At 33.9% G+C, this 16,120-nt stretch overlaps 1 protein-coding gene across 1 annotated transcript; it reads left to right on the top strand.

The window, feature by feature from the left end:
• The first annotated feature begins 10,502 nt into the window (after positions 1 to 10,502).
• Positions 10,503 to 13,657, top strand: LOC141695925 (uncharacterized). Its single transcript, XM_074500129.1, has 4 exons — positions 10,503 to 10,560; positions 11,353 to 12,384; positions 12,672 to 12,905; positions 12,993 to 13,657. The coding sequence occupies exons 1-2, from the start codon at positions 10,503 to 10,505 to the stop codon at positions 11,979 to 11,981; spliced, it is 687 nt and encodes a 228-aa protein (XP_074356230.1). The 3' UTR covers positions 11,982 to 12,384; positions 12,672 to 12,905; positions 12,993 to 13,657.
• The last annotated feature ends 2,463 nt before the right edge of the window (positions 13,658 to 16,120 follow it).

Genomic DNA, 16,120 nt, shown 5'->3' with positions numbered 1-16,120 from the left:
GGTTCATATCATGTTTTAATGTTTTAATATTTTGTGTTAATATGCATACCATGTCTTAGTCTTAGTCTTACTATATTACTCTCCCTACTGTTTCTATTAATATTTGTTGGTCCTATTACGTCCTTTTTGGTATCAGAGCCATAAGGGAGTTGTATTATTGTTGTCTACTGTATCTCTGTTCTCAGTAAACAAACAAATACTGAAGCTTTAAATGTCCTTCTAGTTCGTGAAGTAGAAGAGAAAAATACTGAACAAAAACAATTAAGCAGTTTAAACAATACTCCTGATCAAGATGAAGATTTCTTTTATGAATTAAGGCAAGTTACCTACCGAAAATATCTCATAAAAGTCAAAGTTTTCTTCTCAGATGACTTCATCTTAGATACCATTGCTTTATTTGATACAGGAGCAGATTTGAATTGCATTAAAGAAGAAATAATACCAAAAAGATTCCATCAACATACCAACGAAAGATTAACCGCCGCTAATAACTCAAACCTCAATGTAGTTAGTAAGGTTGATGCCTCTATCAATAATAAAACCTTCCAAATTAAGACATCTTTTCTCCTAGTTAAAGGAATACATCATCTTGTCATATTAGGTACACCTTTCTTCAATTTAATAACCCCCTATACTGTCACCTACGAAGGTATTACTTTCAAAACCCATAACACCAAACTTACCTTCCCATTTCTTGAAAAACCCAAAACAAGGAACCTCAATACAATAAAGGCATATTATATATATAATAACGAGATAAATGCCTTAATACAAGGAAAACAGATACAATTATCCTATCTAAAACAAGACCTTTCCTCTCACAAGATTGAGAAGCAATTACAAGACCACTTTATCAAAGAAAAAATCTTAAAATTACTAAAACAAATAGAAGTAGAACTCTGTTCTGACTTACCAAATGCTTTTTGGCATAGAAAACAACATATGACTGATTTACCTTATGAAAAAGATTTTGATGAAAAGGAAATACCAACAAAAGCGAGACCTATCCAAATGAACTCCGACCTAGAACAACATTGCAGAAAAGAGATCACCGATCTCGAATCCAAAGAAATCATATCAAAATCTAGATCCCTGTGGTCCTGTGCAGCTTTCTATGTAAACAAAAATGCTGAAATTGAGAGAGGGACACCAAGGCTAGTTATCAATTATAAGCCTCTAAATAAAGCCTTAAGATGGGTGCGATACCCTATACCTAATAAAAAAGACCTCTTACAAAAATTAAGATCTTCGATAATATTCTCCAAATTTGATTTAAAATCAAAATTTTGGCAGATTCAAATCCACCCAAAAGATAGATATAAAACCGCTTTTACGGTCCCATTCGGACAATATGAATGGAATGTCCTTCCATTTGGAATCAAAACTGCCCCTAGCGAATTCCAAAGAATTATGAATGACATATTCAATGACTATTCTACATTCTGTATAGTATATATTGATGATGTTCTAGTTTTTTCAGAAACTATTGAACAACATTTCAAACACCTTAAAACTTTCTGCCAAGTATCTAGAAAAAATGGTTTAGTCATATCCAAATCCAAAATTTCCCTATTTCAAACTCGTGTAAGATTTCTTGGTCACTACATTTCAAAAGGAACAGTTACACCAATTGAAAGAGCCCTAACTTTTGCAACAAAATTTCCCGATAAAATCACAGATAAAACCCAACTCCAAAGATTTTTAGGAAGTCTCAACTATGTCCTAGACTTCTATCCAAACATCAATAGGATAGCCAAGCCCTTACATGACCGCCTTAAAACTAACCCTGTCCCTTGGTCATCTGAACATACCGAAATTGTTCGACAAATCAAAGCTCAGGTTCTAGAAATCCCTTGTCTACACCTTGCTGATCCAAATGCTTCTAAAGTAGTTGAAACAGATGCTTCTGAGTTAGGATACGGCGGTATACTAAAACAAGCAGTCAATGGTAAAGAACAAATAGTCCAGTTTATATCTGCATATTGGAATGATTGTCAAAGAAATTATTCTACTATAAAAAAGGAAATACTTTCAATTGTTTTATGTATTACAAAATTTCAAAGTGATTTATTAAATCAAAAATTTCTCCTTAGAGTCGATTGTAAATCGGCAAAAGAAGTTTTACAAAAAGATGTCCAAAATATTGCATCAAAACAAATTTTCGCCAGATGGCAAGCATTATTAAGCATCTTTGATTTTGATATTGAACACATTAAGGGAGATATGAACTGTGTCCCTGATTTCCTGACCCGTGAGTTTCTATAAAACAGATAAGTATCATGCCTCGAAAGAGCAGAGGTGGGGGAAAAACCCCAGCCTTTCCCGAACACCTCCCGGCCACTCAACAAAGCAAAGCGAGTACTTCTTCAGGAAAACCGATCACATCCTGGATCGATAAGGTAATTGCAGATGAAGAAGACAATAACTTATTTCTAGCCCTTCAAACCATCAAAGCCCATGGCCTTAACATTCAAAATCCCTCAACAATCTCCCAAAGCTCTTCAGAAAAATCAACTAAAGTTACCCAACAAAACACTTCTTCCAGCCAACCTACAAATACTCCTTTTCAAACTACACAAACAGTCAGTTTTCAAAACCCAACCCTCTTAGTTCCTCAGAGATCCATGTCAAAACTAGATATAGTTACCCCAAAAATGCAAAACCAGGAGGTAGTAGTCAACCAGTCAAACTTTTTAAAATCTAATTCTGATTACTATACCAAAAGAAACCACCAAAAAATAGTGTCAGTCGAAAGAGGATTTAACAATGTTGATGCCTCCTTAGAAATTTCAAATGTTTTCCCTAAAGGATGGCTGTTCAAACCCTGGGATCTATCAAAAAATAATGACTATTATCAAGCCATTCTCTTGTCTACTGAATCAGTCACGTTCAAACATTTTTACAATGCCCAGGATAGAGAACACTCAACACCTTCATACACAACATGTCAAATACAAAAGGTCATCCACCCAAGTCAATGGGGCCAAGAACTCCACAGTCCAAAATTTTTTCCTTCGAACTTCAAAAGACAACTAAACCACTGCTCCTCATATTCTTACTGGGATTACCAGCAAGCATGGCATAATTGATTCTTTATCCAAAATCAGAAAAATAGTCATTCCTGGTTATTTTATTTCAATACCAAAATTCATGTCCAGAAACTCCCTATTTGGTTCCTTTAATGGTGGGATTTATTCGGAGCAATTGAAGACATTCTTACTCCAAATGCATCCGAATGTCTAAAACTGTTCAAAACACACTTCAAACCCACAGAATACGAAAGACGTTTTCCTCCTCTCTTAATGTTATGTTCAAAATTCTTCCTTCCATGGGTCTATTCTTGGGAGTTTAAAATTCATTTCAACCAAATACAGTCATGTATTGTTCGGTCCTTTAAAGTCAAATGGTGGAGCAATTTCAAAGAAGACCAAAAGATTTCCAAAGAGATCATTCAAAAATGGTTATCAAGTCAAAATTTTATTACCAACAAAGAAGTTACCACTTTCTTTGCCCAAAAGTCAAATGCCCAGGCATTATTAGCCCAAGCAAAAACCAGAAGCCAATACAAAAAATCCTTACTTCAACTCGCAAATTCAATTTATGATTCCGATGACGACAGCAGTCCGGTTCATTTAGGAAATGACAACGAAGATGATTGTCACGGGATATTTTCCCCTGTAGTTTCCACTGATTAAAAAAAAATCCAAAATACCCCTAAAAATTTCATCCAAATTTTCATCATTTCATATTGTTTAGCTTTCCTTTATTTAATTATTGTAATCAGTTTGTATAGATACTTTTTTACTCCAAATTATTAGGGGTAAAACGGTAAAAAGTACTTGAAAAAAAAGATATTGTACATCATTTAAATTTTGTATCTAGTTTTTATTATTTCTCCCGAGACCACAAAAGAAGACAAAGAAGACACTTCCCACTGAGACTAACTCAGCATTATTCAAAAGAAGACAAAGAAGACACAAAAGAAGATTCCCACTAAGACCAACTCAGCAATATTCTCCAAACAAAGCAACTTTCGGTGGAAAAGGAATCATACTCAAAATCCTGTGAAGAAAGCAGCCTCCCACTCAGGAAAGCAGCCCCTCCACTAAGAAAAAGAGGACCTCCCACTCAAGTCAAGTTGTCCACTCAGGAAAGCAGAACTCCACTATAAGAAAAAGAATGATGCTGTTTCAAGAAATTAGACTCCTCATCCTTCTATAAATAGGATGAAGAAGAGAGTAATAAACACACTTGAAATTAGAGAGCAGATAATATACACATCTTGTACCAGTGATAGCAGTTCATATTTCCGAAGTTTATTCTCAAGTTTTCTCATATTGTAACACAAAGACTGGCCGATTGCTTTCAGTTATATAATCAAAAGCGTTTCCAAGTAATTTCAAAACCTATTCTTGTTCATATCATGTTTTAATATTTTATATATATATATATATATATATATATTAGTGATATATCCAAAGTTTTAGATAAAATAATTTTGTTTGGTTAATAATCAAGTATCAGTTTGACTAGTACAACTACCTAGTATTTAATCCTGAATTAGTAGTTTATTTTTTTTAAATGTATTTTACTGATCCAACCATATGGATGTCAGTAGATATATATATCTGTGATATAATTAAAGTTTCATATCAAAATAATTTTATTTGGTTTCCCATTTTAATAGTCAAGTATCAGTTTGACTAGTACAACTAACTAATGTTTAGTCCTGAATTGGAGTTTCAATTTTTAAAAAAATATTTTTATCGATCCAACCGTATGGATGTCAATATATATTAGTGTTATATCCAAAGTTTTATATTTAAATCATTTTATTTGGTTTGCCATTTTAACAATCAAGCATCAGTTTGACCAGTACAGCTACCTAGTGTTTAGTCCTGAATTGGTATTTTGATTTTTTTAAAAATATATTTCATCGATCCAACCATATGAATATCAATAGATATATATTATTGATGTAATTAAAGTTTCATATCAAAATAATTTTATTTGGTTTGCCATTTTAGCAGTCAAGCATTAGTTTGAATAGTACAGCTAACTTGTGTTTAATTCTGAATTGGTGTTTTGATTTTTAAAAAAATATTTTTCATCGATCCAACCATATGGATGTAAATATATATATATATAAGTGATATAGCCAAGGTTTCATATCATAATAATTTTATTTGGTTGCCATTTTAACAGTCAAGCATCAGTTTGACTAGTACAACTAACTAGTATTTAGTTCTTAATTGGTGTTTCGATTATTTTAAAAATATTTTTCAATGATCCAACTGTATGAATGTCAATATATATATATATTAGTGTTATGAGTAAAAAAACTAGGGTATATTTATTACTAGGGTTCGTGAGCTCAAGGCTCTATTTGACTGCTCTCGTGCTTCGTGACTTAATCTGCCTTCACAAGATGCCTACGAACCTTGCTCTAAGCCAATGATCAAGTCAAAAAATGTAGTTTTAATTTTTGGGGTGAGGCCCCTTATATAGGTATGGGATTCCATGAATTGGATTAGGGCTAAGAGACTTGGTGGGCAAATCTCAGATTTAGAATAGACTTTGGAGGCCTAGAATGTAGGGATTTGCTTCTTTATAGGACGGTATGGCTTGAGGACTACCCTTTTGAGAGTTTGATTTTGATTTGAACTTGTTTTCTCAATCATAACTTGGGCTGACACATGACCTACGAATTTAATAATAAATCCTTGATATGTGGGCCCTTTGAGTCCAATTAATGACATTAATTGTTGGGCCTTAATAACCGGGCTTCATCTTTGGACCAAATCGGGCCTAATTAATGTGCTTACTTATTACGCAATAAGGATCATTTTTATCCCCCCAACTTCTCGGAAAACATATAAGATTTCGTAGAAGTTGAAATTCCATATGCCTGTACAGGGTACCGTTTTCAAAGTAAAGTGTGGAGCGACCTACACATTTACAACAATTTTTCCTTTTTTCGAGGCTTGAATCACGCTTTCTTATAAGAATATCAAACATTTCTTTGAGAAAGGGTTCCTTGTCCTTTTAACGGAACAAATTTAAACTCCGTAGTCTATTCAGCTCCCCAGATATAATTATCACATTATTCGTGTTACCATTGCAGATAACTAGAAAGCATTTTCTCAGAATATTTTTTGCCATTTTTCCTATTTTCTGGCTTTTTTTAGTTTTCTGCTATTTTCGACCAGGATTATGATCAAAATTTTGACTAGGATCCTAGTCGAAATTTTTGCCAACTCCTTTAGCCTAGTCAAAATGTTGTGACCAAGATCCATGACCTGGAATTTGACTAGGATCCTGGTCGAAATTTTAGTCATTTGTTGCACCTTAGTCGAAAGATCCACGACCTGTAATTTGACCTCAATCCTGGTTAAGATCATGGTCCATTCTCAGTAGTCTAGTCGAAGTTAATCGACCAGGATCCGTGACATGGAATACGACCTCAATCTTGGTCGAATACATGGTCTATTTTAGGACCACTAGTCGAAGTTATTCAACTAGGATTTACGACCAAGAATACGACCTCGATTCTGGTCGAGTACATGGTCTATTTTAGGGCCTCTGGTCGAAGTTATTCGACTAGGATCCATGACCTAGAATACGATCTTAATTCTGGTCGAATACATGGTCTATTTTAGGGTCTCTAGTCGAAGTTATTTGACTAGGATCCACTATTAGTGTATGTGCCCTAGAGACTATTATATTTTGTTTATGACATTTGGATTATTAATATTTATAATTTAAGTATGAGATATTTAAATTATTGCCAACGTAATAATAACCTATAGGGTCGCACAAAGAAAGCTTGGAGGAATATTTAATTTAAATTCGGATTTGAATTTAATAGAATATTCAAATTATTTATTATTAATTAAGTTGGATTTAACTAACGGGATAAATAAATTTCGAATTTGTATATTATTAAATCCGAATTTCAATTGTTATTTGATAATTGAGTTAGACTTAATTATTAAATAAATAGAATTTAAGATTTTAATAAACTCTAACTTGGATTAGGGTTAAGACTGTTTTTGGCTTCTCTATATAAAGATCCTTAAGGCTAAAATTAGGGTTACATTTTTATTAGATAAAAAAATAAAACCCTGGAAGCTAAAGGTGAGAGAGGGGGGAAAAGGTCCGTTCTTGGTGCCAGTACACGCCTCCTCCGTACCGGCTTGATCTCATATCAGGCATTGGGTAAGGGTAAGTTCTAAATCTCTCCAACATGAAGTCAGTGACATTTGGAGCTACCTTTACCTGATTCTTTGTAATTAGTAAACCAAATAAGATTTTTGACACATATTTATAATTTCCTGTTTGATTTCCATCTATTCTTTCAAGCATATGAATGTCAGCTATTTTATGATTTAAAGTGGACATTATAAACCTAGGGAAGAAAATTTCTTTACCTCTACTTACCAAAGGCATGATCAGCCTTGTGTTGAGTTCTTCCAGGATCAACATGCCAACATTGAGGTGCTTTTTGTATGATATAGAATGCACCAACTTCTGCACTACACTTGATATATTGTCATAGCCAGTCTTTCTGCATGTGAATGCTCTAATGATAGAGTCAAAGATGAAGGACCATTCTCTTCTTAGATTCTTCTTATTCAGCCTGGCCATATCAACCTTTTCACTGTAGTTTATGAAATCCATAAACTCGTCCAACTCGTGTGTTGTTGGAGCCTCCACAATGTTGTCCGTGAAGATACCCAAGGCCTGGTTGACATCATCAGTATTGAACTCTACATGAACATTTTGAATTGTGCAGTTAAACACCAATGAGACTGCTTGATTCTCATGGACAATTGTGTTTACAACAACTGAGTTCCAAAATTCGTTAAGCACATCTAAATACAACACATGATTAGCAGTCAAAGCTCCCGCGAGATAGGATTCAGAAAGAAATTTGACAAAGCAAGTGAAAGTATCAGGTGCTTGATTTGCATCCAAAAATGCCAAGTAGTTGGTTCCATCCCTGGGGATAACAACTCTAACGTTGTTGGCACCCATTAAAAGTGTTTGAGTTTGAGTGGGAAAGTATTTAGAGAAAGAAACAACTTGAAACAAGTGAGAGCAGTGTAAATTTACAAAAATTAGGTCAATTGAGATCTCGAAAGCGTAAAGAGGGGTTATGTCGAGATGTCTGGGTATTTATAGGCCAGAGATCTGACTTGTCGAGAAGTAAGGAATAAACAGTTATTATTTCCTTATCGAGAAGTCACGTGAATTAGAAAACTCATGTCGAGATGTCACTATCCTGACTCTAATCGATAACTAGATAGTGACTTATCGAGATGTTGTACAAATAACCCAGTTTGTCCTAATTGGACTGAATTATTCCAATTTATATTGAATAAATCAATATAAAATTATATTTGATTTTTATATCAAAAGTACGTTACTGAAATAATTTATTGAATTAAATAATTTTAGTTCTGAGTTATTGATAAGTCTAAAAATTGTACTTGTAGAGAACTCCATATTTATATGTATATTGAGATCTCTACAATGCTTGTCAAGAAGTCATAGAATGACTTATCGAGATATCCATCAAGAAGTCATAAAAGATACTTATCAAGAACTCCATCGAGAAGTCACAAAATGGCTTATCGACAAGTCATTTAGACTTATCGAGAACTCAGTTCTCTACATGCTCTTGATTTTTACTAATATTTGTCTTATATTAATTTCATATATAAAATATGTGAATTGACCATTAGATAGCTTTTCTTAGAATTAGAAAAATTCCAAGTTAAATTTGAAATTTTGAAAAATAAATATACAGAGAATTATGAAATATTTATAAATCACATTCCAGTTAATTTCTAATTAAATCAAATTAGTTTTGATTTATCAGAAATTAATCTGCTACAACATATTAGCTGAGTTCTTGACTTTAGGATGAACAATTTAACATACCAATTTCATATACAAGTCTAGTGAAAGTTGCTTCATCCAAAGGTTTAGTGAAAATATCATCTAATTATTTTTCCATTGGAACAAAAATAAGCTCAATAGTACCATTTGTGGTACCTTACATCAATATGCTTATTTCTGGAATGATTAACTGGATTAGAAATAATAGATATGGCCCTAGTATTGTCACACATAATAGGAATTTTATGCAATACTAGGCCATAGTCCATTAATAGATTTCTAATCCAAAACACTTGAGCACAACAACTTCCAGCAGCTATGTATTCTGCTCCAGCCATGGAAGTTGACATATATTGTTGCTTCTTACTGTACCAAGATACAAGTCTTTGACCAAGGAATTAACAACTTCTACTTGTACTCTTTCTGTCTACCCTGCATCCAGCAAAATCTGCATCTGTATATCTAGCAGCTTCAAAATAAGTTCCCTTAGGATACCATAATCCCAAGTTTGTTGTCTGCTTCAAATATCTGAAAATCCTTTTGACAGCCATAAAATGTGATTCTTTAGAATTTGATTGAAATCTAGCACACAGACATGTTGTAAATATGATGTCTGGTCCACTAGCAATTAAGTACAACAACGATCCAATCATTCTATAACATGAGATGTCTACACTATTTCCTTTCTTATCTTCATCCAACTTGGTAGCTGTAGACATATGTGTTGATGTATGTGAACAGTCAACCATTCCAAATTTCTTCAACAGATCTTTGATATACTTGGTTTGACTGATAAAGATTCCATCACTTCTTTGGCTAACTTAAAGGCCAAGAAAGTAACTTAATTCTCCCATCATGCTCATCTCATATTCACTCTACATGAGTCTTGAAAATCTTTGACATAGCTTTACATTTATAGAACCAAAAATGATATTATCCACATAAATTTGAACTAGGATAATGTCATCACCATGCTGCTTGTAGAATAGAGTCTTATCAATTGTCCCCCTTGTGAATCCATGTTTGAGTAAAAATTCTGACAGTGTCTCATACCATACTCTAGGTGTTTGCTTCAATCCATAAAGAGCCTTCAACAGTTTATAAACAAAGTTTGGAAATTTTTGATCTTCAGAGCCAGGTGGCTGTTGTACATAGACTTCTTCTTCTAATTCACCATTAAGAAATGCACTTTTCACATCCATTTGATACACCTTAAAATTCGAATGTGTAGCAAATGCAAGAATTTTTTTTATTAATTCAAGCCTTACAACTGGAGCAAAAGTTTCATCATAGTCAATTCCATTTTCTTGTGAGTAGCCCTTGGTAACCAGTCTTGCTTTATTTCTTGTCACAATTCCATTTTCATCCATTTTGTTCGTATACACCCATTTTGTTCAAATGATGCTTCTGTTCTTTGGTGCATGAACTAATTCCTAAACTTTATTTCTTTCAAATTGATTTAGCTATTCTTACATGCACTACGCCATAAGTGCTCAAATGCTATGCTTTTTTTGAGTGTTGCAAGAAAAGCGTTCTGTTAAGTATGGTTTTGCTTAGTATTCTGCAACACTAGTAAAAAAACATTGCATTAAACATAAATGTACTGTTTTGATAAAATTATTAGTGTTGTGACGTGCAACACCACGTTTAAGCGTTGTATTATATTAAATTATTTTTGAGATTATAAAAAAGATATGTTATCAAAGCAAATACAATAACTTTAACATTTTAGTCATTTATTTCCTTAAAATATAAAATGTAATATTTTATTTAATTTAAAATATTTAGACATACATTTTATATAATTTTAAATCGTATTTTGATTTTTTGTAAAATTATAAAATTTGAAAACTAAAAAAATCAAAAAAAAATATATTTTTTAATCAAAATATAGGTTTTTCATTTAAGCGTTTAATTATATTAAATTATTTTTGAGATTATATCGATGATACCTTTTAGTTCTTCAGATGAGTACTCTTATTCTAGAAGCTTCTGTACTTGTATATGATATAGTTTTTTAAAATTTATTAATTATAAAGTATGTGTAATTTCTGGTCAAAGTTTGGTCAATTTGACTGACAAAACTCAAAACAAAACTATTATTTTGTGATGGATAGAGTATTGTTTTTTTAAAAAAAGTTTTTTTAAGTCTAAATTTAAAAAATAATCCACGAAATATAAGTTAGTATATTATAAAATACTCATTATTCTTAACATTATACTGACAATAAAAAGACAATCCTAATACAAATTAATTAATTTACAAATACTTGTCCATGTAATTTTTAAGCCCAGTACGTAATAGGGCCCTAAATAAAGGCCCAATAAAACAAACCCTAATCCTTATAACCAAACCTTTCTCGCACTCTCTGTTGTGCTTCTTGGTTTCATTTTTTCACATCTCGCCGCAACATCTCTCTGCTGCGCTTCAACCATCATTATGTTAAGGTGCGAATAGATCTGTGGCAACATGTGGGAATAAGATTGAGGATGGGGGCCACTCCACGAGTCCCAATCGTTCAAATCGGAGTGGTAAGTCTGGATTAAACCCAGGTAGGAAAGATGAGAAATTCGTTTCTCAGGGTGTGGGTAAGGATGGAAAAAATATTGAAGATTCAAATCAGAATACTGATGTTGAAGGTTCAATTCGTGATGGGCAGGTTGTTTTTAATCATTCTGGTAATGGTGGGTTTAAAGATTCTGCAGTTTTGAATACGCTGTATCAGAATGAAGGTGAGAATTCGAATAATAATGATGGGGTGGTAGATGGGTTGATTAGTGATGATGGAGAAGTTGTTTGTATGAATATTCAGGAGGGATGTGGGGTTGTATTGACTGAAGATACTAAGGAAGTTCCTGTTAGTGTGAAGCAGTCTGTTGTGAATGATGCACATGTAGTGTTCGACAAAATGCCTGTTCAGCAGATAGTTGATTATTTGAACAATGGTTTGGGTGGAGTTATTCTGGGAGTTAATAAGGATTTTGTTTCTAATTTGGAGGGTTCAAAGAAGCAAAATGATAACATTCCTGTGGATAATGAGGTCCATGGTGTGGATGAGATGTTGATTGAGAAGTAAGGAGATGTGAATTTATAGAATCCTAATGCTCAGATAGTGTCTAAGCTGGCTGAGAAGTTACAGACTCTGAAGCATGGTTTGAGTGTAGATAATGTGGAGCACAGGTCTGGAAGTGTGGGCAAACAGTGGGCTGCTTTGTTGAAACCATGGTATTCTGTATTTGTATGCCAATATTCTACTTATGAACTTTTTAGTTTGAACTCAATTAGTTACGTTATTATTTTCAGTCTTTTTAAATACTTTTAACATCGAGCATATCACGTTAGTCCCCTGTGACATTGTAATTGTTAATTCTTGGTAGGGTCTGGTTGGTCTTCTCTTGGTGTTGGAGCATATTCTGAAAATGGACCTTTTAGACCAAATGGACATGTTTTAGTCAAGAATGATTACAGCTGGAACTCAGGTACATTTTAAAGCATATGTTTCTGAAGTTAATTATGTTTACGGAATTTGGTTTCTATAAGTTTATAATTAAAATTTTTGATCTGTGCAATCTGCTTATTGTTTGATTGTTTAATTGAATTCATTCTCTGCCACATTGCTTCATTTAGCTACTGTTTTGACATTTACTGGATATTTTCTAATTATAAACATTGTACGTCTGTAGATTTATTGATAATATTTTATTCCCCGTATTGGTTCATAGTAACTATTTGAGTTTTTACCTGTTTTCCCTGTTTGTTTGTCCAGCCTGATGGTCAGATGCCGAGTGACAAAACTGTTGGTGGCAGGGATAATTCCTTTAACACCTTTTTCAGCGAAACTGGTACAGGAAAGCCTGTCCCACGTGCTGTCTTTGTTGATCTGGAACCCACTATCATTGATGAGATCAGGACTGGAACTTACCGTCAGCTCTTCACCCTGAACAGTTGATCACTGGCAAAGAGGATGCTGCTAACAACTTTGCTCGTGGGCATTACACAAGTAATTACTGTTACTTTACATAAGTTTCAAATTCTCATCTGTATCGGTTAGTATTGCATTTTGAAATTTGTTTGTCTATTATTTCAGTTGGAAAAGAAATTGTTGATCTCTGCTTGGACCGCATCAGAAAATTTGCTGACAACTACACCGGGTTGCAAGGGTTTTAAAGCATATGTCTCTGAAGTTAACTATTGGTCCAAGTTTTTTGGACAATGGTCCAAGAATGATTCAAATGATTTAAATTTAATAAATTGAATTTGTTGATATGAGCATATATATGTGTGTACATTGTGGTGATGCTTATTGTCATTTAGATCATTGTATAGATACCGAGTGACAAAACTGTTTTCCCTGTTTATTTGTCCAGCCTGATGGTTAGATGCCGAGTAACAAAACTGTTGGTGGTGGTACTGGATCCGGTCTTGGATCCCTGCTTTTGGAGCGGCTGTCTCTTGACTATGGGAAGAAGTCCAAACTTGGGTTTACTGTCTACCCATCACCACAGGTTTCAACTTCTGTCGTTGAACCCTACACCAAGGGCATTTGATGCTCCACCAATTGTAATAGCTCTAGCTATAATTTTAATAGTATCTTTTTGGCACATCGAAGAACTTGTAATGAATTTAGTAGTTAGTATTATGTTGGGGTTGTTGGATGTATTTTGTGGATGGAACTTGTAATGGGGTGGTTGGATGATATTTTGGATGGCTGGTAGAAATTGTTTAATGGTTATTAGGATAATTTTCATGGGCTTCTATAATTATGAAATATTATCTTGCAAAAATTTTAATTAAAGCGTTGCATTTGATATTTGGGTGTTGTATTATAAAGTAATAGTAATTTTAATAAGCATTGCCTAATAGACTCCATGTGTGGGGCCCACTGCTGACGTGGCATCCCCGTGTCACATGCTGATATAGCATCCATGTGTCACATGCTGATGTGGCCTTAATGTGGGCCCCACACATGGATTCTTACATCCAGCTTATATCAGAGCCAACGCTTTTTGGTGTTGCATTTGATGTATATACTGTTGCATTACATCTATTAGGCAATGCTTATTGGTGTTGCTATAGACCCCCAAAAAGTGTTGCATTAGGCCTCTAATGCAATGGCCGCAGATGTAACGCCCCTTGGTGTTGCATTATTGAAAATGCAATGCTTTATTGACATAAGGCAATAACAGAAGAGCATAGCATTTGAGCACTTATGGCGTAGTGATGGCAGTTATCCAATTAGGACCAGGTATAGCTTCCTCAGTTTTCTTAGGCTTAATTTGAGAAAGAAAGCATGCAAGCATTTATTTGTAGTGGCACTCCTAGTCCTCACTCCAGCATTTAATTCACCAATTATCGCATCTCTTGTGTGACTCATATCCCATTTTATGGTGTAATCTTGTTGTCTAGAATTGTCTGCATTTTCTTCATTATTGGCATGACTTGCAGAACTGTCATTTTTTCCCCGAGTTTGTGCCATCAAATTCAGGTGTGTTTCTACTTTGAGATGAATTCTCATCATCATAATTCACTGGTTCACTTGATTCTTCATCCATCCTGTTGTTTGTGTTGATCTCAACTTCATCTTCAGAATCACTGCCAATGCTTAGATTTTTTCAAATTTTAGGGCTTCAGCTTCATTTTCATCAAGGCATTCGAATCATGGACACTTGTCATCATCAAAGGTCACATATGTGCTTTCAATAATCTTCTTTTGCTCTAACACATAAACTCTGTAAGCAATTCTTTCCAATGAATATCCCAGAAAAATAACTTTAAATTCTTTAGAGTCAAATTTTCCAGCATATTCAGAGTTGTCTTTGAGCACAAAACATTTTCTTCCAAACACATGCAGATGCTTTACAGTAGGATTTTATTTTTGAAAAAATTGAGTAGGGTGACATGCCTAGGTTTTGGTTGATTAGATATATGTTTTGAGTATATCATGCAGTGTTAACAGCTTCTTCCGAAAAACTTGTTGGAAAATTGGCATCTTGCAGCATTGTTCTTGCACCTTCAACTAGAGTTCTATTTTTCCTTTCAGTCACACCATTTTGCTAAGGTGTTCTTGCAGCTGAGAACTCTTGAATAATGCCCGTGTCTTTGCAGAATTCACATAAACCTACAATCCTGAATTCTGTGTCATTATGACTTCTCAATCTTTTAACACAATTTTGATCCTCAGCCTGCTTCTCAACTTTCTTTATATGTTCATTTATGATGTGTTGAGTTTCATCCTTTGAATGCATAAATTCCACCCAAGTGTATCTTGAGTAGTCATCCACCATCACCAATGCATATTTATTTCTGGATATAGAAATGACATTTACAGGTCCAAACAGGTCCCTGTGAATAAGCTGCAATAGAGCACTTATTGAATTTACAGTCTTGCTCTTGTGACTAGACCTCTTCATTTTTCCTTTTTGACAAGCCTCACAAACTTCATCTTGACCAAATTCCAAAGTTGGCATATCTCTGACTAATTCCTTTTTCACCAATATGTTGATTACTTTGTAATTCAGGTGAGAGAGCTTCTTGTGCCAAAATTTGTTTTTTCTCAATGGATGCCTTAGTATAGAAGCAGCATGTTCCATCCTTGTTTGCTGAATTTAAATCTGCAACAAACATGCTACCTTTCTTTGCCCCTTTTAAAGCAATTTCACCAGTTTTCTTAATAGTGATTGAACAATCTTCTTTATCAAATATTACTTTGAAACTTTTATCTCTAAACTGACTAACACTGAGAAGATTTACTTCAAGACCATCAACTAGTGCTAAATCATCAATGACAACATTACCATAAATTAATTTGCCATATCCCAATGTGAATCCTTTGTTGTTGTCTCCAAAAGTCACTAATGGGCCAACCATCTCCTCAAACTGTTATAGCAGAGCTTTATCATCTTTCATATTCCTGGAACATCCACTGTCAATAATCCATATGACTTTATTCTTCTTACCTTGCATACAATAAGGATTAATTATGTTTAGATACCCAAGCAATTTTGGGCACTTTCTCTTCTTTCCATAAAAGTTACAGAAGTAGAATTTGAACATTCAAAAAGAACAGCATTCATTGTTCGATCAACATTATCCTTTTTAATCTCAGATCCATGATTGACTTCCTTAAGATCTTTTCTTAACTTATGACAACTTGTCATAACCTTCATATTGCACGGAATGCAATCAAACTTATCACAGAAGGAATAGGGATCTTCA

Source organism: Apium graveolens, chromosome 11 (genome assembly GCF_009905375.1).
Source record: "Apium graveolens cultivar Ventura chromosome 11, ASM990537v1, whole genome shotgun sequence".
In the NCBI taxonomy this organism is placed as follows: domain Eukaryota; kingdom Viridiplantae; phylum Streptophyta; class Magnoliopsida; order Apiales; family Apiaceae; genus Apium; species Apium graveolens.
The sequence above is the reverse complement of the archived record's forward strand: the minus strand, read 5'-3'. Positions and strand labels throughout refer to the sequence as shown.